Here is a 23,596-nt window from a genome sequence, read left to right as displayed (position 1 = left end):
CAGCCTCAGACACACACACACACAACTGAGCCTGCCTAATCTAGGCTGAGCAGAGCAGCTTCCCAGGATGCAGCAGAGAGAGGAGTATGAGGAAGAGGTAGACATGGCAGCCAGTCTGAAGTTTCCTGGTTAATCCTTCAACCCAGCTTGATGGCTTTGTCACCACAACCCCAGAGCCACAAGGGTGAAACCGGAGCACAGCCCCAACCCCATTCACAGGCAGGAAACTGAAGCTTAGACAAAACGGATTTACTGAGGTCAGCTGGCCCCAGGAGGTCTGCAGACCTGCAGGTAAGCCCAGGACCCACCCACCCCTGACCCTGCCAGCCCCCAGCATGGAGTCACTATCCCTGGATATGAGAACGCACAGATCTCTGGCGGCTTCCCCAGGACTGTCTACACTCCTGGACTGGATGCTTACTACCCAGATGTGGAGTTGGAGTCCATCTCCCACACTGTCCAACCTTGCGGCACAGACTTGAGAATTAGAAAAAACACCCCTTCAGTAAGATTTAATAACCACTACCTGCTGGAGACCTGTCGAAAGAACTATATTTATCCCTATATATATAGCTGAAAGGTGCCAGGCGCCCCCTGGAGTTTGGCAATGACCCCTTGCACGACCGGCCCTGCCCCACCCCAATCTACAGCCACAAACAGAGCTCAGGAGCGGGGCAAGCATGGCCCAAGGACACGGTGTCCCCCAACCCCATCACAGCTCTGGCTCTGCTCCAGAGCTGACCCCCCACCTCCACTCAGGGCTGCCAGATCCTCCCAGGCCTCAGTTTCACCATGCTGCACTCTTCCCTCTTAATTCCAAGAAGCCACAGCTCTCTCAAGAGCTTCTTGGCATAAGTCAGAGGACTCCCCCCAGCCCTCCTTCACCCACCCGCATACCTCACTCAAACCCACTCATCAGCCAAGAAACAGGCCCCCAGCCCAGACCCAGTCAGATAAAGAATCCAGGGCTTTGCCCACCTGTGGGATCCCTCTGCAGGATGCGCCCACATGAGTCTCATCCCCTTGGTGAGCTGAATGAGGCCGGGTTTCAGTGGAAGGCAGATTAGACCAAAGGTTCCCTGGGAGATGGGGCCACAGAGCTGGGGTGCAGCCAGATGCCCACGCCAGGAGGGGCTGGAGATGTAAGCATCTGAGGTCCCACAAAGTCTGAGGAGCCTAGATCACCTCTACAACCCCAGGGCAGGGGATGCCTCTCCTAACAGGCCCTCTCCCCAGCTTGCAGGGGTACAGGTGGGGCTCTAGGAGATGTCACTCCAAGGACCCTGGTCACCTCGACTGAAGGGAGTCACATGATCCAGGAGGGTCCTTCCTCAACCCCCAATTTCAGGGGTCTGAGCAGACAGGCTGACAGAGGACCCCAGACAGTGGGAGCAGGGGGATGAGGCCCATCCGTCCATCACGCCCTCACCTGCTCTGCCCCATTCAATGAGATGCGGTGGGTGCCCCCACAGGGCTGGCAGGCCCAAGCCTCTCAGCCCTCAGATCGAGGTCCACACATGGTCTGCAGCCTGCCAGAATTGTCACTCTTAGCAAGGTGCACGCTTACATTCCTTCTTTCATTCCTTCATTCATTCTCCCATCAAATCCTGCCCCCTCCAGATTCTTCTCTCAAGGAGCCCTGACCTGGCCGGGCAGGAGACAGTATGGTCACCCCAGGGGGAAGAGCCCTAGGGGAGGGGCAGACACCAGAATAGGGGCCTTGAGAATCCAGCCCAAGCTGGGATTGGATTTGGGGAGGACCTGCCAGGCGGAAGGAACCACCTCACCCTGAAGGCCAGGAAATGGAGCCTTTTCCAGGAAGTGAGGGCTGCAGGGGACCTCTTGACCATCCTAGGCCCTTCCTGAGCCCCAAGGTGTCAAGGCTGGAAAAGGAGGTGGCCGAGCTAAGACCTTCAAGGCCAGGCCAGTCTGGACTTTGAGAGCCCTGGGAGGCTGGTGAATGTGTCACCGGGCCCAGTAACCCATTAACCCTGGCTCACTATTAAGACCCTGGTGGGTGTCCATTAGCTCCCTGGCCGGTTTCAGGAGCCAGGCAGAGGGCAGGGGTCACGGGAAGAAGGGAGTGCTGATTGGGGTGCTAGGTGGAGGCTGGCTGAGCTGGCTCTCTTGTGTCCTTGTTCCTTGAGGAGCATTCCAGGGCCAAGCTGGCCTCCAGCCAGGGGCAGCTGCAAACACAGCCCGGTGGGGGTGCCACCCCACCATCCTAGTGACTTTCATCTCCTTATCACTCCTGTGTGCTGGCACCAGCAGCCCACACTGCCTTGGGGGCCTCAGCCTGACAGGAGGCTCAAGGGGCCAGTCCAGTGCCTGGCTCAGCATCCAGCCACACTGCTCCTCTGAGAAATGGGCCCGCTGTGGCCTCCAAAGCCCTGTCTGTTTCTACGGGCTGGGATCTGCCCCACCTCTGTATCTGGGAAAACAAGGCCCTGGTGGGGCAAGAAGGGAGCTCCTGGCATAGGAACCTGCAGCCTGAGAGGGGAAGGGACCTGCCCAAAGCCACTCGGCAGGACAGTGACCCATGACACCAGGAAGGCTGTGCAAACCACTTCCTACAACTGGCGTCTCATTGCAGCCCCACCCCACTGACAGGTCCAGGAAGCTGACCACACTGAGTACCAGGAATCACCCGGAAAGCCTCGTGCCCTGAGTGGGCCATGGTGAGGGCCATGGCGGGGTGGGGTGGGGGGGCGCATGGGGGCGTGACATCCCGAACTACAGTGATGAGGCTCACAATGAGTGATCAATGTAGACGGGTCCAGATGCAAGCCGTGCCTGGCCCATACTCCAGAACCACTGGAACAACATCTCAGGGACCCCTGGGAGCCAGAAACCCAATATTATCCTGGACATTTTGTGTCCCCTGCTGTCCTGCACCAAGGAGACACTTGGTAAACTGGCTAAATAGAACTGACTTCAAATCCAAGCATCATAGGATTGGAGTCAATATTAGGATCATGGAATCTCAAGTGTTTGCTCTCTGATCTTCCAGCATTCCAGAAAGTTCGGCTTAGATACCTTCCCCAATGGGGAGCTCACTACCTCCAAAGAGAGCAGGACTGTGTTTGGCTGGCAAGTTCTTCCCCACATTAAGCCCCAATTTGCCTCTTTGTAACACCTGCTGCAGGTGGGCCTGGCCTCAGATCCTGCCCACTGTCAAAGGCCACAGAGCAGAGAAGCAGGGGCCACCCCAGATCCTGTACCTGGTCACAGCCTCTCTGAGCCACAAAAACCACACTGAAGGGATGGGAGGACGACTTTGGCTCAATGAAAGGACTGGTGCCACTCAGCTGTGATGGAGGGAGGTCAGCACAGGTCAACTGTGGGCATGGGCAGAGCTCCTGTGCCCCCAGAGCCTGGCCAACACCCCCAGTGCCATTTGCAGCATCTGTTATTCCAGCACCCACCTGTGATGTGAGGACACAGGCTGCAGCATGGCCAAGTGCGTGGGCCCTTCAGAATTGTCAGCTTGTGAATGCCTGGGAGCACCCAGCAGCAGGGCTGGCCTGGCACTTGATGGACCAAGTCCAACTCCCAAACTCAGAGGCAGGATGGCAGAGGCATGGGCCCTAGAGTCCCTGGGTTCAAACTCAAGCCCAGCCACTGATAATGTGGGTATCACAGCAGCCTTTCCCTTCCTGGCCTCAGTCTCCTGCCTGAAGAGCAGGGATAACTAGAACAGTTGCTGGGTAGATTCCCTGAGATGGCTACGCACAGACGGTAGGAAGCACCTGCTACTTTCAAGGTCTCACAGGATCTGGCCAGGTTCCAACACCGGGCCTGTAGGAGCTTCTCCCCTTTCCTGATGAGCAGCTAAGAGCAGGGGCCCAAAGGGCGCCCCTCCTGGCCACCCTGTCCTCCCTGCCCAAGGCACCCTCCACAGGTAGTATTTATCACATCACCTGGTAATTATCTGCAGTGTCTGAAAGCTCCAAGGAGGGGTTGGGGGTGGAGGTAGACTGTCCATGCCCCAGTCCCGACACCATCCCACAACCTGGTCTCCAGGAGAGCCAACCCGCTCCTGTCTCAAGGCCTCCCTGGTGACACGCCCAAGCCCACCTGTTCATACACAGCCCCCTGTGACTTCACTGATGCCAAAACTGCGCAGCACTTTCCACGCACACCATGCTCTCACCTGGACTTTTGGGGACCTCCCCCTGCCTCATAGCAGCACCTTCCCGACCTCCCTCGCTTCTTGGATGCTGGGATCAGGAATGCTCTCACTGACAAGTCTGCACCCTGCTGGCTAACGTTTCAGACACGCCAGGTGGACGTGCCCAAGCCTGAGCTAAGCAGCTGCCTCCCCAGACCTCCTACTGCCAGGGCAGCCAGAGTCTAGCCCGGGGCAGCTGCCCCTGCATCCTCACTGGTCCTATCCAGCTGCTCCCGCCACTATACCTCACTCCCAGCCTCACCTGATCCCCAGTCCCCACGGGCCACCCCTCTCACCCCGAGACTTCCAATCACAGGTCCCAGCCCCCCTGCTGTTTCTCCACTGCAGCCTGGGCACTCAGCATGCACATCTGAGCATACCCCTCCCCCACTGGAAAAAAAACACTCCACTTCCCTACTGGGAAAAAAAAACACGCCAAAGACCCCCTCATCCTACCTTGCTGGTGCCCGTTCTTTCTTCTTTTTTTTTTTTTTTGGAGTGGGGCAGCTGGATATGAACCATCCTTTCCCTTTGCTCCTTCCCGGTCTTTGGGACTTTGCACCGACTCCATTATCATGGAGACACTCTTCAGACACCAATCACAATGCCACCTCCTCCTGAAGCCCTCTGGCACTGCACCTCACTCTGCAGGCCGGCTGCGACTGCTGCCTCCTCCACAGTATCCACAGTGCACAACAATCTTCACTGAATGGATGGATGCCAGCTGTCAGGTGGCTAGCTGTTTTTACTAAAATGCATCTTCTAGGACTTTACACTGAATCTACCTAGCCACCTGACAGCTGGCATCTCTAATCTTGTAATCCTAGCACCATGGGAGGATGAGGTGGGTGGATCACTTGAGACCAGGAGTTCAAGACCAGCCTGGCAACAACTTGAGACTAGGAGTTCAAGACTAGCCTGGGCAACATAGTGAGACCCTGTCTTTAATTTTTTAATTAATTTTTTTTTAAAGGCCCAAGAGAACAGGATTTGGGGAGCTTCATGTGGAGGGTGACAGGAAGGGGAACAAGAGCCAGGCACAGCGGCTTGTGCCCATAATTCCAGCATTTCAGGAGGGTGAGGTGGGTGGATGGCTTGAGCCCAGGAATTCACAACCAGCCTGGGCAACATAGAGAGACCCCGTCTCTATAAAAATAAAAAAATTAGCTGGGCATGGTGGCACATGCCTGTGGTCCCAGCTACTTGGGACACTGATGGGGGAGGATCACTTGAGCACGGGAGGCAGAGACCGCAGTGAGCTGAGATAGTGCCACTGTACTCCAGCCTGGGCAACAACAAAGAAACCCAACTCATCCATGTGTCCAACTCCACCAGGACAGAAACTTCCATACTTGGGAGTCTTCCAGTCCTCACCTTATGTATCTCTTCATCTGACTATTTATTTGTAGCCTTTATTTATTTTATCTTTTTTTTTTTTTTTTTTTTTTGAGACAGTCTCACTCTGTTGCCCAGGCTGGAGTACAGAGGCGTGATCTCGGCTCACTGCAACTTCTGCCTCCCGGGTTCAAGCAATTCTCCTGCCTCAGCCTCTCGAGTAGCTGGGATTACAGGCTCCTGCCACCACACCCAGCTAATTTTGTGTATTTAGTAGAGATGGGGTTTCACCATGTTGGCCAGGCTGGTCTCCAACTCCTGACCTCAAGTGATCCACCTGCCCTGACCTCCCAAAGGGCTGGGATTACAGGCGTGAGCCACTGTGCCTGGCCTATCTGCAGCTTTTAAAGTTTCCTTTGAGCTACTGACTTTAAGTGATGATAAAGTATGTCTGAGGAGAAAATAAAATAAAACATCCTTTGAAATAAACCGATGAACAGGTCTCCCTGAGGTGTGTGAGCTGCTCTAGCAAATTAATTGAACCCAAAGAGGGGGCCTTGGAACCCCAACTAGAAGCCGGTTAGTCAGATGTTCCCAATGCCCAGACTTGTGACTGGTGGGATGGGGGTTGGTCTTGTGGGACCAAGCCCTCAACCTGTGGTTTCTGAGGCCATCTCCAGGTAGACAGCACCAGAATTGAGTTGAATTGGAAGACACCAGCTGGTGTCTGCTGCAGAATTGATTCTTGCTGGGTGTGTGGGAGAATCCACAAATTTGGTTACAGAAGTCTTCTGTGATGATTGTTGTCTTGTGAGAACAGAGGCGAAACACAGTTGTGTTGTGTGTGTGTGTGTGTGTGTGTGTGTGTTGAGATGGAGTCTCACTCTGTCACTCAGGCTGGAGTGCGGTGGTGCTATCTCGGCTCACTGAAACCTCCGCCTCCTAGGTTCAAGCGATTCTCCTGCCTCAGCCTCCTGAGTAGCTGGGACTACTGGCACATGCCACCATACCTGGCTAATTTTTGTATTTTTTTAGTAAAGATGGGGTTTTGCTATGTTGGCCAGGCTGGTCTCAAACTCCTAGCCTCAAGTGATCCGCCCACCTTAGCCTCCCAAAGTGCTGGAATTATAGGTGTGAACCACCACACCAGGCCAAAAAACACAGTTTGAGTTGGTTTTTCCTCACGTGACCTTATTTGGAAATAGAGTCTCTACATAAGTAATTAGTTAAGATGAGATCATACGGGATTAGAATGAATGAGCCCTGTCGGGCACGGTGGCTCACGCCTGTAATCCCAACACTTTGGGAGGCTGACAGGGGTGGATCACCTGAGGTCAGGAGTTCAACACCAGTCTGACCAATATGGTGAAACCATGTCTCTACTAAAAATACAAAAATTAGCTGGGCGTGGTGGCGGGCACCTGTAATCTCAGCTACTTGGAAGGCTGAGGCAGGAGAATCGCTTGAACCTGGGAGGTGGAGATTGCAGTGAGCCAAGATTGTGCCATTGCACTCCAGCCTGGGCAACAGAGTGAAACTTTGTCTCAAAAAAAAAAAAAAATTAAAAATTAAAAAAAGAATGAATGAGCCTTAAATCCAGTAGCTTCAGTTTTTTTTTTTTTTTTTTTTTTTTTTGAGACAGAATCTTGCTCTGTCACCAGGCTAGAGTGAAGTCACCACGCAATCTCAGCTCACCGCAACTTCTGCCTCCCGGGCTCAAGCGATTCCCCTGCCTCAGCCTCCCAAGTAGCTGGGACTACAGGCACGTGTCACCACACCCGGCTATTTTTTTTTATTTTATTTTAGTAGAGACAGGGTTTCACCATGTTGGACAGGATGGCCTCAATCTCCTGACCTCATGGTCCGTCCGCCGCGGCCTCCAAAAGTGCTGGGATTACAGGTGTAAGCCACTGCACCCAGGCACTAGAGTTCTTACAAGGAGGCCATGTGAGCCGGGCATGGTGGCACTCACCCATAATCCCAGCTACTTGGGAGGCTGAGGCAGGAGGACTGCTTGGGCCCAGGAGTTCAAGACCAGCCTGGGCAACATAGTGAGACCCCACTGCAAAAATAAGGAAGGCCATGTGAAGGCCACACAGACACACAGGGTAGATGGTTTCAGAGACTGGAGTGATGCAGCTGCAGCCAAGGAAGGCCAAGGATTGCCAGGAGCCACCAGAAGCTGAAGAGGCAAGGAAGGATCTTCCCCTGGAGTCCTCAAAGGGAGTGTGGCTCGGCCTATACTTGGATTTCAGACTTCTAGCCTCCAGAACTATTCTGTTGCTTTAAGCCACTGAAGTGGCTTTGTGTAATTTGCTATGGCAGGTCCTTACTCTGTCTATGGTTACACATCCAACAAGTGGCAGCCCAGGGGATTTGAATCCAGGCCCTGAGCCTATACCTGTGGTCTCACACCACCCCGCCAAGCTCTGCTGCCTACTACAGCCTCATGACTATTCCTGGCTCTGCAGAAGGTTGACGACCCGTTCCTGTAGAGCAAACACAGAGGACATCCTGTCTCCACAGAGCATCCATCTGCTTCCTTCCTCCTAGTGAATGCCCCCAAACCATTCTGTGTCCTTTACAGTGGCTACCAGGAGCCTCAGTGCCACCCAGCTACTTGCTGAGGTAACATGAACCCTGAGCTGGCCTTTTTCCCTCCTGGGCTTGAACAGTACCACTGGGTGGGTAGAGAAGGGCCCAGAGGCAGTGCAAGGCCAGTTCCAGCCCTGGCTGCAGCCCTCTACCTGCCCATTGGGCCAGCTGGACCTTATGTTCCTGTCATTTGAACTAGGCCACTGCATGAGTGGCAGAGGGCTTGAGACTCCAAAGGTGTGACTGTCATCAATTCTTGTCTCCTGGCAGGTCCCACTTGGAGCCTAGTATGTTCCCCTCAGGGCCTGAGGTCTAGCTGTGTCCTCCCTACCTGATTCTCCAGCCCCCAACCTCCCATCTCACTGACTCCCTAGGGATGGCAGGGCTACCCTAAAGAATCCAGGGCAAGCCCTTGAGCTTCCACATCAGCCCTGGGAACTGAGAGGACAACATCGCAATCCCTCCACCCCATGGAGTCTCAACAAACACAGCTCTGCTGCTCAGGGTAACCCCAGGGAGAGGGGCCAGCAGCCTTCCGTGAAGAACACATGCAGGCTGCCGAGGTGGAATCATGCCCCCATGCCTGAGGGGATAGCTCTGCCTCTGGGGGCTGCTGTCCAGGTCAGGTTAGGCCAGAAATTGTCTCCAAGAGCCCACTCACCCTAGGCGCCCCACAAGCAGGCAGAGAAAAGCCCATCCAAGGATCTAGGCCCAGACGCCACCCTCCCTCCCTCTTTTGCTGGAAAAATGTCCTCCAGGAACCTCTCGGCCAGGGACACAGAGGGTGGGGGATGAGAGGCGGGGGCTGGGGCATGCCTCTCATCCTTCCACAGGACTCTAAGCTCTGGGCACTCCTCCATACCGCTGCCTAGGTTGCCCCTTTCATGCCTCCAGGCTCAGCCCTGCATTCCCTCCTTCCTCCCCTCCCCCTGCCCAGTATTCTCACATTTGAGGGGACAGTGCCCAGGCCTGGCTCAGCCTCTGGGAGGATATGGTCAGGATCTGGGAGCCCTCCCAGCTCTGGCTCCAGCCCTGAGGCTGCAGGGGATGAGGGAGGAGGGCTTACCGGGCTGCCTGCTCTGGGCAGGGGGTCTAGGACGTCTCTGGGGCACTGTTGCTGCAGCTTAAAGCTCTGACCGGGTTGGTCGCCACTTCAGTTCAGCAACAGCGCCTTGGCCCTGGGGGAGGGCATGCATTGCCGTCATGCAGGTTTGCCAGGGAGGAAACCTGTGGTGCCAAGGTGGCCCCAGGACAATACTGGCTGCACTGGAGTGGGAGGAGAGGCTGTTGGGTCCAGCTGGCAGGTGCCAGGGGAGAAGGGGGTGCAAGCACTGCTCCAGCAGGGGTTCAGGGTCCGTGGATGGTCAAGGCGCTAAGACATCCTGCTGTCCTCTGCCTTGTCTCAGGGGCCCAGCCCCACAGGATGACAGAGCCTAGCACCCTGCCCTCTCCCCACTGCCATCTCTGGGCAGGCAGTGCTTAACCCAAAGGAAGGAACCTTGAATCTTCACAGGGTAATTAGCAGACACACACACACACACACACACACACACGGGAGCTTGGCTGTCGTCCCTCACTATATGCCCTCGGACAGTGCTCAGCCCTTCCTGCACAACAGGTACCCCTCCTCACAGGCTAGACACGTGCTCCTTGCTTGGAGAAGTGGGGACTGCAGATCAGTGCCTCAAACGTCCCCCACGCAGGAGATGTGAGGCTCCCAGAGCCGGGATTGGGGCTGCAGGGGCCCAGCAGGCCTCCAGCAGAGACCTAGGCTTCTGCTGAGGGAGCCCTGGGAAGTGGGATACTCCTTGAGCTGGGTGGGTCCATACATCACCCTGGTCCTCAGAGGAGCCAGGGCCCACACCTCACCCAGCCTGTCCCCCAACCCCTTGTCAGGGAGGAAGACTGAAGCCAGTGGCAGATGCAGCCCACCTGCTGCCAGCCTGCCCAGAGCTGGGCTTTAACGGTTAACCTGACTCTTTATCCGGTTTATTTCCCAGGCTGGGGTCAGAGGTGGGGGCCTGCCCCAAAACAAGAAGCAGGTGGCAGTAAATATTTGCCAGTGCAGGAGTGTCCATGCAGTGTGAGCAGGTGCTACACCACAACTGCCCGCTGCAGAGAAGATTTCTTTTTTCTTTCTTTATTTTTGAGATGGAGTCTTGCTCTGTCACCCAGGCTGGAGTGCAGTGGTGCCATCTCGGCTCACTGCAACCTCCGCCTCCAGGGTTCAAGCGATTCTCCTGCCTCAGCCTCCTGAGTAGCTGGGATTACAGGCGCGCGCCACCACGCCCGGCTAATTTTTTGTATTTTCAGTAAAAACGGGGTTTCACCATGTTAGCCAGGCTGGTGGAACTCCTGACCTCAGATTCCGCCTGCCTCGGACCCCCAAACTGCTGGGATTACAGGCGTCAGCCTCCGTGCCCGGCCTAATTTTTGTATTTTAGTAGAGACAGAGATTCACCATGCACGGCAGATTTCTAAAAGCAATGGGGGCAATACCTAATACTGGCACACGCAGCAGAACCCCCACCCCGCCTAGAATGCTCTTTGCACCGTCAAAGTGACTATTCCCCAGTCAGCACTGGGGCCACAGGGTAGAGAGGTGCCAAAAGCCACCTCGTCTTGGTCGAGCTCCGCGTCTCCCCTGGCGGCTCCAGGCCCTCGGGACAGAGCTCTAGCGCCAAGACTGACGCATGCAGGGCCCCCTCCAGCGAGATCAGGCCAAACCAAAGAACCCACCGGCCTCGCTCCCGCGCGGGGTGGGGCGGGCGCTCAGCCTTCGGACCCGGAGGGGACGGGACGGGACGGGACGGGGCGGGGCGGGGCGGGTCCGGGGAGCGGGGCGCAGACAGCCCGGCCTCCTGTGGGTTCGGCGCCGTGGGGGCGCGGCTGGGCCGGCAGGCCGGGCCGGAGGCTGGCTCCGAGGCCGGGGCGGCGGCCGGCTGCGGGCCCGCGCCCTACCAGCGCCGGGTGCGGTGGCTCCGCAAGATCCACCCCACGCTCCGCGAGCTGCCGCCGGAGCGCGCCCGGCAGCTCTGCGGCTGCTGCGCCTACTGCGCCAGGCGAGAGAAGGAGCCGTCCGCCCCGGGGCTGGCGGCCAGGGAGGGTCCGGGGGTCTGGGAGGCGCGGGGCTATGCGTTGTGGGCCTGTATCGGCCGGGAGGCGAGGCAGAGCTGGTCTCTGGTGCGCGCAGGCGGGTTCCGAGGCCGCGACAGGCTGTAGCGCGCGGGGTCTTGCGTGGGCGAGAGGGCGACCGCCTGGAGTGCGGGCTGGGTGAGGTCGGCGGACCGTGTGTGGAGGAGGGGGCCGCTGAGTGTGTCAGGGTCTCTGGGGTTTGAGAGGGGTTGTGTGTGTTGAGGGTGGCCCGGTAGCCTGGAGCTAAGAGCCCAAATTCAGGCCCTGGCAAGATGGGAGGGGCCCGGGAGGAGTGGCAAGTGAGGTCAAATCATCTTGTATTGAGAGATAATGGAAGAGGGTAGCTTCCCCCTCTTCCAGGATCGGGGAGGCAGTGGACCCTGGAGAGAGGACCCAGGGCTGGTCTACGGATGCAGCCTCACCCCAGGACACCATGGCAGCCCACAGAGAGCCACCACATGCATCACCAGTTATCCAACAGGCAGCTCATGCCCTTAGAGTACACACCACCAGCATCTGTGCATCACAACACTTGTTCCCGTGGTGGCTCTGCTCCTACACACACCAGGTACACTAAACCCAGATCCCAACCCCTGGGTTGTCCCAGGATGCTGGTGCCCCCAATCACCTGGGCATGCCACTTCCCTCACCACCCCGTCCCCATCCCCTGCAGCAGCTACCACCACTACCTGCCCCATCCTGTGAGCAGGAAGTCAGCCATGCAGGTGTTCGGCCTGCGGAAGGTAGATAATTAGAAATGGGGAAACTGAGGCATGGAGCGACGTGGTCATCCCAGGACCCACAGAGAAAATGTGGGGCAAGCCAGGGCCAGAGCCCTTCCTCTTTTCCTTTCTCAATCTCCTCCAACTCTGGGTTCAGCAGGCTGGAAAAATGGAGCTGTCCCTTTAAGAGGAGCTGTCTAGACCCGCGGAAGGCAGGCTGGCAGGTTGCGGTTTGGGGCCCTGTCTGGGTCTGCCAGGCTCATCAGGCAGCCTTCCTCCTGGATCTTCCCTAGCTGGCATCTGTGGCAAACAGCAGAGCAGCACTGAATCAGCCAGACAACCAGAGGCACAGATCTCAGTCTGGGATGCCGTCTGGAGCCCAAGACACCAGTTGGGCATTTTAACTGGGAAACTGGAGGGAAAGAAGGGTCCTCAGAGACCAGCTAGGTCACCTCTTTGTGTCTCAGAGGTTGGGATTTGAGGTCCAGCCAGGAGCCTATCCTGCTCCATAACCTGCAGGGATCCTGCAGCTGTGACCCATGGACTCCCCTGCCTGGCCCAACTTCCTGTGCTTGGGACCCACGCACAGAGCATATCACCTATGGATTGGAGAAGGCCCACATGGGGTCTAGAGGCCCCTCCTGGCTGTGGCTGCCCCATCAGCTCTCAATATGTCCTTTAAAGAGACCCTCTGGGCCAGATGCAGTGGCTCACGCCTATAATCCCAGCACTTTGGGAGGCCGAGGCAGGCAGATCACCTGAAGTCGGGAGTTCGAGACCAGCCTGACCAACATGGAGAAACCCCATCTCTACTAAAAATACAAAATTAGCTGGGCATGGTGGCGCATGCCTGCAATCCCAGCTACTCAGAAGGCTGAGGCAAGAGAATTGCTTGAACCCGGGAGGCGGAGGTTGCGGTGAGCCGACATCGCACCATTGCACCCCAGCCCGGGCAACAAGAGCAAAACTCCGTCTCAAAAAAAAGAGACCCTCTGAAAGAATGTTCAGCCCCACACCAGTCCTGTGGGAGTAGACAGGAGGAGAAAGTGGAGGAGTGAGGCAGGAAGGCCAGGGCAGGTCTGTGCAGGCGGTGGGGTGGGGGATGGGTAGGACAGGAGGCTGGAGGCCTCAATCTTGGCAGGAGTGGTGGGGAGTGAGAAGGGATGACTAGGTGAGCTGGGGGAGAGAGGAGGACGGAAGAGTGCTGGGGGGTTCCAGAGCTTCTGGCCCCCGTGCCTGGGAAGATGGGCATGGAGGCGCCCTATACTGAGCTGGGGCATGGGTGGTGAGGCCAGCTTCAGGGTAGCATGCCTTTGAGACATCTGAGAGAGAGGTCTGCCCCCAAGGGAAGGATCCAGACCTGTCCGCAAAGAGATGCTGGCCGCAGCTCAGGAAAACCAAGGAATAGGTGGGAAGGCAAAGGGTCTGAAGGGAACACTGGGGGACAGGGGAATTTGAGGGGTCATAAGAGCAAGCCCCCCACCATAAGAGGAAAGACCCCAAAGAATCCCACTGACAAGCCCTAACCCCAGAGAAGGCAGTGTCACAGCACAACACTTTACCTCGAGGGAACCGGTCTAAGGGTTCTGGGATTCACTTACCACTTCCCTGAGGGTTCCCATGTCCCTCCCCTCTACTTATCCAAAGGGTCCACCAAGGCCGAGTGGCTCACACTGCAATCCCAGCACTTTGGGAGGATCGCTTGAGCCCAGGAGTTTGAGACCAGCCTGGGCAACATAGTGAGACCCCATCTCTACAAAACTTTTTTTTTTAATTAGCTGAGCATAGTGGTGCCTGTCTGTAGCCCCAGCTCCTCAGGAGGCTGAAGTGGGAAGATTCCTTGAAGAGGCAGATGTTACAGTGAACCGAGATCACGCCACTGCACTCTAGCATGGGTGACACAGCGAGACCCTGTCTCAAAAAATAAATAAGCAGAAAAAAGAAAGGGGCCATCCGCCACTGGACTGTTGGCTCATGGCCGCCTGTGGGGAGAATCCAGCCAGCCTTAGGGAGGAGATGGAGAGACAGAAACGGGCATAAGCAGCATCTGGCTGGCTGGGGTGGGGCCTCTAGATGGGAGACCCAACAGGCTCACTCAACTCTCTCTTCACCACTCACAGGACCTGGGCCTTGAGAGGACCCTCCTTCCTGATATCCTCTACAGAGATGTGGCCTTCCTCAACCTGGTCGACCCCATCTCCCATGACCTGCTTGTGAACCTGGCCCGGGACCTGCAGTGCCCCAAGAAGGTGAGGCTGGCAGGCACGGGCCCTGGGCTGGGCACTGTGGTGGACAGGGGCCAGCAGAGCCCAGGGCTGGGGACTGGGAGGCTAGGTCCTTCTGCGGCTTGCTGCGTGGCCTTAGGCAAGTCACTGTCCCTGTCTGAGACCTGCTGCCAGCGTCAGTATATTAGGCTGGCCACCAGCTAGAGCAAGTGTGAGCTGTGCTTTGCAGGACCCTCGAGTCCTGGGCAGACCCGTTTTCTGTGTGGCAGCACCGTGCGCCAGGCCTGGGGACCCAGGCAGGGGAGATGTAGCTGGGCAGAAGTCATACGGGGACCCTGCGGGTCACAGACTGTTCTGAGAAATCCACCAATGGAAACAAACTCCCAGCCTCTGAGTTCCTGGGCCAGAAGAGAGCCGCTCTCCGCTAGAGCCCCTGTCTGTCCACAGGTCTCCATCCTGTACAGACACCCTTGGGGACGGGTGCTCACTGCTTTCCCCCACAACAGCTGGGGTCATAAGCAAGGCCCTCCTCATTGCTGGGGTGGAGTTTGCCACCTGCAGCCTCCACCCCACAGCTGCCCAGAACCCCACTCTGATGGCACCTGCAGATGTCCTGCCATGAGCATCGACACAGCCCCAGGATGTGTGGCTGTGACCAGCCACTGGACCCAGACTCCTAGTCACAGTGAGTCCCCAACCAAAACAAGGGTATCCGCTCTGGGCCCTGCCAGTTCTGAATGCCCAGGTCTGTGCACAGTCGGCCCCTAGGACTCTGCGCCTAGCCCACAGCCATCACAGGAACGGCCATGGCTTGCAGCTGCTGTGTGTGCTGCCTGCTCCTGGGGCTGTTCACAGAGGGACTGGATAAAGGATGCAGTGGAGCATGCTCAGTGCCAGCTTTGTGGGCCGCACACCTCGGATTCCGCCCTGAACTGGGCCTCTGCAGGAGCCCAGTTAGGACTAAGAGAGAGCCAGGTGATGGTGCTGTAAAACATTACATCCCCCAGCCCTGTCAGCCCAGACCCAGACCCCGCAGGCGCAGTCTCGCTTGGAGAGTGAGAGGAAGAAGAACATGCTGACCTGGCTTGTTCCTACTCCCTGGAATTGGCGTCAGTGGACCACGGCTCCCTCGAAGGACCTGGTCTGGCCTCCTCCCCCTGTGGCAAGTCCCCGAAGGGTGCTGAGGGTGGGCAGGCAGCCGGCTGATAGCCCGAGACGCTGGCCCTGGGCCTGAGGACAGGGAACAAGGGCCCATTGTCTGGGCTTCCTCCCGCCGGGCACTGCGGGACTGGACCAGCCTGTCCAGCTCCCAGAGGGCAGCCTCCCCTGGCTCTGTGCCAGGCCACAGCCGGGTTGGGGGGTGGGAGGGGGAGGCCCTGGTGGGCAACTCGGTGATGCATGGTGCACGGCCGTACTCATACACACACTTGGCTGCCCGGGCCCCTCTCCCCAAGGCCCTGAGGTGGGCAGGAGGGGCTCAGATTCACCATGGTGACACTGCCCTCCCACAGGACTACGAGCTCTGGAAGTCCTTGGACAAGATCTGCCGACAACTCATCTACCACCTCACCCCTCACTCGAAGCAGCAGCAAGGGTCCAGCCTGCGCCAGAGGAAGACCCAGAGCTGGTAAGGGTAGCCCAGCCACTGCCCCTCCTCACTGCTGCTCCAAGGTCCCTTCTCAGGTTGACACCTGCACTCTCACCAAGAGGCTAGTGCTGAAATCCCACCTGGTGAGGCCCTCACCTGGTCCGCATGAGGGCCCTACCCTGGAAGTCAGCCTGGCCTGTGGCAGCAGATGCTCCCCAAGCCAAGCTGCACCCTCTGAGTGACCCGTTTGCCATTTCCCACAGGACGGTCCTGCCTCCTGCCATTCACACGTCCCTCAATCTCTGGCCTGTTACAAGACCTGGACACCCCACCCCTCCACCCAACAGCCAAGGTGACCTCAGCAGGCATCTTCAGCTGAGACTTCCCAACAGGTTGCAGGGGAGGCAGATTCTGGATCGTGATTCTCATTTTAGAGGGAAGGAAACAGGTTCGGAGAAGTGGCTTGCCTAAGGCCACACGCTACCCTGATTTTCCTGTACCCTGTTGGGAATTCTTTGCCACTGCCAGGCTGCCTAAAGCTGAGGCTTCCGTGGTTGCCCAATAGCTCCCTCTGCCATGGGTCCCTCTCAGACACTCCATCCTGGAGTGACTCCATCCATGGAGCCTCACACACAGGCTCAGTCCAGAGCTGGCCACAGGCACCAAGGCCCATGGGCCTGAACTGCTGCCGGGAGCTTACCCTAGCAGGCCTCCCCTGTCTACCCTCCACCCCTGTCCCACCTTGGGCCTAACAGGCCACGCTGAGCTTGGACCCCACAAGGTTGTTCCCTGCCATGGCTGGTGGGGGTCCTGAGGGTGTGCTCACTGTTGTCAGTCCCCCAAAAGGCCCGTCTGCCTCCTAGTGAGCTCTGTTTAGATAACTGGGGAGAGACCTAGAGGGTTGGTGTGTGGGGGGGTCCTTCTTAGTCTCTGAACTTCCCTTCTAACTGAGAAAACACAGGGAGACCTCCCCCAGGGCCGGTCCCCAGCCTGCACACCCAGGACCTCCCCTCACACTACCCTGGGCCTGTCCCTCTCTATCCCCAGTGCCCTGTACAGCCTAATAGCCGTCCCTTTGTAGGAGAATTTCTCCCTACCCTAAAAGAATTGACATCAGAAGGGGCACAAGGAAAAAAAACATGTGGGCTCAAGAGTCAGAGCATCTCACTTTGGGGACCTGGTTCCCCACTTAGTGGTGTGTGGCCATGGAAGTTACTTCACCTATCTGAAAAATAAGTGAGATGTCAATAAAACAGGTGTGGGATGCTGGGCACACAGTGAGATTTCAAATAATAGCTCATGAAGATAGAGCCTTACTGTGTGTGTATTTAATCTTCACAACAACCACGTCCCATTTTCACCAAAGGGAAAACTGAGGCTCTGAGCATTGCCCATGGCCACCCACTTAGAAAGTGACAGTTGGCCCAGTTTGGCCTGGGTGCGGTGGCTCACGCCTGTAATCCCAGCACTTTGCGAGGCCAAGGCAGGCCAATCACCTGAGGTCAGGAGTTTGAGACCGGCCTGATCATCATAGAGAAACCCCATCTCTACTAAAAATAGGAAATTAGCCGGGCATGATGGTGCATGCCTGTAATCCCAGCTACTCAGGAGGCTGAGGCAGGAGAATCGTTTCAACGCGGGAGGCAGAGGTTGCGGTGAACCAAGATTGCACCATTGCACTTCAACCTGGGCAACAAGACTAAAACTGTCTCAGAAAGAAAGAAAGAAAGTGATAATTTGAACCTGGCTTTGCCAGACCGTAGACCTGGGCTGTTCCCAACAGGTCACTGTGGTCAGTGGGGGGACTGCCTGGTTGCCTAGTCCCTCCCCACCTGCCACCCTCCCGTAGCCTCAGGAGCAGCCTCCAGAAGACTCTGCTGGCAGGGGAGACTGTGGACCTCTCAGGCATCCTGCTGTCGACACTGGACGTGCAACACATCACACGCTACCTGAGCAGCCACAGTGCTGTGCTGGTGGTGCTGGACCTGAGCTTCACAGGGCTGAGTGATGAGCTGCTGCACCTGCTGCTGCCCAGCCTGTGGGCGCTGCCCCGCCTCACCCAGCTCCTGCTCAACGGCAACCGACTGACGTGGGCCATTGCCCGCAAGCTCACTGATGCCATCAAGGGCACCGCCAAGTTCCCTGCATTGGCCTGGGTGGACCTGGGCAACAATGTGGATGTGGCTTCCCTGCCCCAGCCCCTGCTGGTCGGCCTGCGCCGGCGGCTGAGCCAGCGCATCTCACTCCCCACCATCTACGAGGGCCTGGACCTTGAGCCTGAGGGCGGTGCGGCCGGAGCCACCACCCCTGCCTCCACCTGGCACTCCACAGCTGCTGGGCTGGGACCCGAGCCCCAGGCCTGCTGCGCCAGGTGACCCACCACCCACCTGACTCATTGCTACTGACTTGTGATGCTCTCAAGCACATGATAGTGGGCGATGAAGGTTGAGGAGGACTCACAGGCCCCCAGAGATCCAGTGCAAATTGCTCAGCCTGAGATTAAGGGGACAGAAGGAGAATGGACTCATAGGTGGCCAAGTGGCCAGCCCCGGCTAGAGGCTCAGCCTTCCCTCAGTGGGAGGGGCCCCAGCACCCACAGTGTGGACCCGGCAATGAAGAGTGACACCTGCCTCTGCTTTTCTGCATCACCAACCTCAGGGTCACTGAGCAACAGCCCTGCTGCTGGGGTGGGGAGAAAGGGTGGCTGTGTGTATCCAAAAGGGAGGGACAAAGGTCACACTGACCTTCCCCCAGGTGCTCTTTGGGCAAGTCCCCCATGGAGTCTAAGATGTGGGGGTCCTGGGTCCATCCCTGTGGGCTGGGGAGTTAGAGGAGGCCTCCAGAGAGCAGGCCTCACATCTGGGCAGGGCTTGGGCTCCTTGAGAAGGGGAGCTGCGAAGGAGTGGGTTGGGAGCCCCAGGAGGAGCAAAGCTCTATATGGAGCCCCACAGCAAGCTCATGTCTGAGCCCAGGCTGCCAGCCTCACCACCAGGGCCCTCTGGGCAGGGGACAAGGCTGCACAGACCAGAGGCAGGGGCCACAGCTGACTAAGTGGGAGGACTTGGTGCCTGCCTCCCACAGGGTACAGTGCTGCTTGCCACCCCCAGTACCCAGCCCCAGGCCTCCTGTACTTGGTGAGGGGCAGCTCTGTGGGGTTAGGAGACACAGCAAGCCAGAGACAAAGTGCTTGTGTGTTCCCTCCTGGCCCTGGGGGTCCCCATGTGGGAGAGCATGCAGGGGGTGGATGTGCGCATCATCAGCAGCAGGGGGCCTTGGGGGCACAGTAGTCCTAGGGCTGCCCCTGGCAGGGGAAACTGTCTCCCTTCCTCCCCAAGCACCATCAGGGTGGGCTCCCAACCAGAAGCCTAATGCCACAGTCACCCTCAGCCGTGTGTGGGGAGTTACAGTTCAGCCCAACCAGAAGACAGGCAGGGCAGGCGGGAAAGGAATTTAGAGATGTCCAGGGGGATACTGAGGCCCAGAGTGGGGAAGTCATGTGCTAAGCCAGGAGGTAAGGTCTGGGGGCAGTGGGCCCCTGCTAGATGAGGAGAGACTCAGCAGCGGAGGGAGGCTTCAAGACTAAGGAGGAGGCAGCGGTCCTCCTGGGCCTACACACCCCAGCCACCAGCTCTGACTTTCTCTCACAGCCATGGCCCACAGGGGACGGTAAGCGGCGCATCCATCCCCCGTGGTGCATGGATTCCAGCACATTCCCAATCTGGCTGGATGCATAACAGCTTCTCAGGGCAGAAGGAGATGGCCAAGGAGGGTGAGGACAGGATGGTGTTGGGTCCCAGGACTGGGATGGAGGCAGTGAGGAAAAGGATTTTCCTTAGACCCCACTGATCTCACTGCTTTAGGCGGACTTCTTACCCAAAGGCTTTGGAGAGATTGGAGATCTCACAGTTCAGGCCCGCTCCGCTCCTGACTTGCCGTGGGACCTGGCCAGGCCTTTCCCTTCTCGGGATCTCTGCTCCCTCCCCTCTGTTAAATAGGACTTCCAGCTCTCAGCACTCCATCCTGGGGTCCAGCTCCCTCCCAGCTCTCCTTGTTTTAGGGACTGGCCCTGCCCAGCAGCTCAGAAGCCATAGAAGTGTTTCCCTATGCCCCTACTCTGGAACAGGGTGTTCAGGCTCCCCAGAGTGAGGCAAAATGGGGTAGATGGTGGGAGGGGCCCGCAGAGAGGATTATGAGAAAATGAAAGCTTAAACCAACATGCACTTATTCTGTGAGCAATCTATTACTTAAATCAAAACTGTATGAGAGCCGGCCCCAGGCCAGGCAAGCTGATAAACCTGTCACATAAGCAGGCCTCTGAGCCCTCCCTGAAACTCCTGTTGGAGAAATGCCAAGCTCTCCAGTCCCTTGTGCCCTGCTGACTCCCTGCCTACCACTGGCCCTAAGCCAGCCCTCAAACCCTCCACCATCACTGAGAGATTCCTATCAGGATGGTGTGCGAGGACCTGAGCTGGTGTTCCAGACAAGCTCTGGGAGAATCCAGACAGCAGCAGATAGTTTCAGTCTCTCTGCCTCTTGGACAGAAGCACACGATGCAGTAGTGGAGCCAGAGCCTGAAACGGATCAAGTGGGGAAGGTTGGCCTCACTGCGATGCAGTAGTGGAGCCAGAGCCTGAAACGGATCAAGTGGGGAAGGTTGGCCTCACTGCCATGCAGGTGTTAACAGCCTTCACGGAGCCTTCACGACCACCAGTAAGGCCGTCGAGGGCAGGGCCACAAAGCTCCAGGAAGTGGGAGCTTGTGGCTCATGCAGTCTGGTGAGGCAGAGAGCACTGGCCAGGACAGCTCCAGCCCAAGCTCTAAACGGAGGAGGAAGCAGGTGGGCCATACTTAGGCCGGTCCTCACTCAGGCCTAGTCTAGGAGGCAGACAGGCCTGGCCTTGGTCCCAGCCCGTCACTTGCTGGCGATGTGCTCCTCTCAGAGCCTGTTCCCTCATCTTGAGAATAAGGTACACCAAGCCTCCCATTATCCCACTGGAGTGAGGATGACGTAAGTTTTGGAAAGTGTCTACCGCATTGAGGGGAGGAGGACAGGCACTCTTCAATGTCAGCAGGGCCTCCACCCAGGGCTCTCTGGGTGGCAATGGCAGGAACCCAAACCTTTGGGATTAGGCCATAGATGAAGCCATTTTTTTAATTCAACAAGCACTTCCATAGCCTCCCTTGGGCCAGGTACTGTTCCAATGGCCTTATACTCCTTTAATTCTCTTCTTATTTGAAGGAGGTAGGTGCTCTGTTTTCCATGTGAGCCGACTGAGGCAGAAAGAGGTTAAGAAAGGGGAGTTGTCAGTTGGGCGCTGTTGCTCATGCTTATAATCCCAGCACTTAGGGAGACCCAGGCAAGCTCCTGACCTGAGGTCAGGAGTTCGAGACCAGGCTGGCCAACATGGCAAAACCCCGTCTCTACTAAAAATACAAAAAAAAAAAAAAAAAAATTAACCAGGCATGGTGGTGGGCGCCTGTAATCCCGGCTACTTGGGAGGCTGTGGCAGGAGAATTGCTTGAACCTGGAGGGCAGAGCTGAGATCATGCCACTGCACTACAGCCTGGGCGATGGAGCGAGACTCTGTCTCTAAAAAAAAAAAAAAAGAAAAAAAAAAAGAAAAAAAAAGAAAGGGGACTACTTGTCCAAGTTCAAAGAGCCAGGAACTAGAGGAGCCAGAGTGTAAGCCCGGGTGGCCTGGTGCCAGTCTGTGACGTTAACGCCTGCATGCTGCTCCCTCTCCTACAGCCATCCCAGGGACTGTCACTGGGGCTACTCGGCCCCAGGAGTCACCTAAATGAGCAAGCCCCTTCCAAAGAGGCCATTTGAAGCAGAAGAACCATCATGGTCCCCCTGTGGGGAACAGACCTCAAGCCTCGTTGTCCCTGGAGCAAAGCCAGTCAGGACCTCCCTGGACCTCAGTTTCCTGATCTGCAGCTACATGGTGGAAGGAGCCATGATGATCTGGGCTTTGCCCTCCCTCAGGATTGTAAGAGACTAGCAAAGAGTGGGTTTGGAAGTACTTCCCAGGCTGAGCAAAACCCAGGCAGCCCAGGCCCTGGGGTGTGGCATCCACACCCAGCTCTTGGAGTCTGCCTTCAGCTTCCTGGGCCTGAGGCTCCTCATGCCTCAGCCTGCCTTGCAGGAATGCTGAGAACATCAAAAGGAAACATGTAGAAAAGATGATGTGCTCCACAGGCCCAATGTGACCAAGAGTCGGGAACCTCTTTTCTGTCGTAAAAGGGAGGATATTGAAGCCCAAATAAAGTGCTTTAGGACATAAGCCTGCAGGAAAGGTCAGCCTCTGCTGACGGTCTTTATCTCAAGAATCCAGAGTCTTGGGCAACTGATCCTAGCTGCTGCTATCAACCCAGCATGGAGGTTTTTCTCTGGGACCTGGAAGGAAAGGAAAATGCATGTCTTCCACTTACAGCTAGTTGCCAATCACCCATGAAAACTAGTATTTTCTTTTCCAACTGTGCACTACATATGGTTTTTTGTTTGTTTGTTGTTGTTGTTGTTTTTGAGATGGAGTCTTGCTCTGTTGCCCAGACTGGAGTGCAGTGGCACAGTCTTGGCTCACTGCAACCTCTGCCTCCCGGGTTCAAGTGATTCTCCTGCCTCAGCCTCCCGAGTAGCTGGGACTACAGGTGCCGGCCACCATGTCTGGCTGATTTTTGTATTTTTAGTAGAGATGAGGTTTCACCATATTGGCCAGGCTGGTCTTGAACTCCTGACCTTGTGATCCACCCACCTCAGCTTCCCAAAGTGCTGGGATTACAGGCATGAGCCACCTTGCACGGCCTGTTTTTTAAAAATAATGTTTTATTTTTTAAAATAACCCTTCATTGAGGTATAATTGAAATACAATAAAGTGGACATTCCAAGCATTATAAGATTAATGTGTGCAATATGATACATTTTGCCACATGTATACACCCATGAAGCTACTATCACAATCAAGATAGTAAATGTACCTGTCACCCCAAAAGTTTCCTCATGCCTCTTGGTAATCCCTCCCTCACACCTCTCCCTGCCCACCACCATCCAAAAGCAACCATTGATCTGCTTTCTGTTTCCATAATTTTTTGGGATATATGGAATCATATAGGATATAGTCTTTTTTTTTTTTTTTTTTGAGGTGAAGTCTCACTTTGTCACCCATGCTGGAGTGGAGTTTCAGCTCACTGCAACCTCCACCTCCCAGATTCAAGCAGTTCTGCCTCAGCCTCCTGGGTATCTGGGACTACAGGAGCATGCCACCATGCCCAGCTAATTTTTGTATCTTTAGTAGAGACAGGGTTTCACCATGTTGGCCAGGTTGGTCTTGAACTCCTGACCTCAAGTTATCTGCCCACCTCAGCCTCCCAAAGTGCTGGGATTACAGGTGTGAGCCACCATGCCCAGCCAGAAGTACTCCCTTCTATCTGGCTTTTCACTCAGCATAATTATTTTGAGACTCACTCACGTGTACCAGTAGTTCCTTTTTATTGCCGAGTATTGCACTGGACAGCGTGCCACAATTTATCCATTCATCTGTTGATGGACGTTTGAGTTGTTTCCAGTTTTTGGCTATTACAAATAAAGCTGCTTTGAAAATTCATGTGTAAGTTTTTGCATGGACATATATTTCCTTTTCTCTTGGGTAAATACCTAGGAGTGGAATGTGGGGATCATAAGGTAGATGTATTTTTAATGTCTTAAGAAACTGTCAAACTGTTTTCCAAAGTGGTAGTGCAGTTTTACATCCTCATCAGCAGTGTTTGGGAGTTCTTGTTGCTTTATATATTCAACAGCACATAGCATGGTGAGTTTTTTAAACAT

The 23,596-nt window shown here is 56.2% G+C and overlaps 1 protein-coding gene across 1 annotated transcript; it reads left to right on the top strand.

Moving 5' to 3' along the window:
* Window positions 1-9,681: 9,681 nt before the first annotated feature.
* Window positions 9,682-23,369, top strand: LOC129023138 (leucine-rich repeat-containing protein 75B-like). Its single transcript, XM_063662936.1, is given in 6 exon segments — window positions 9,682-9,719; window positions 10,759-11,140; window positions 11,143-11,163; window positions 14,079-14,207; window positions 15,695-15,810; window positions 17,621-23,369. Coding segments are annotated over 6 exon segments (1,212 nt in total). The 3' UTR covers window positions 18,147-23,369.
* The last annotated feature ends 227 nt before the right edge of the window (window positions 23,370-23,596 follow it).

This window comes from Pongo pygmaeus, chromosome 23 (assembly GCF_028885625.2).
Source record: "Pongo pygmaeus isolate AG05252 chromosome 23, NHGRI_mPonPyg2-v2.0_pri, whole genome shotgun sequence".
Lineage (NCBI taxonomy): Eukaryota > Metazoa > Chordata > Mammalia > Primates > Hominidae > Pongo > Pongo pygmaeus.
Note: the sequence above shows the minus strand (reverse complement) of the source record. Positions and strands in the feature narration are given on the sequence as shown.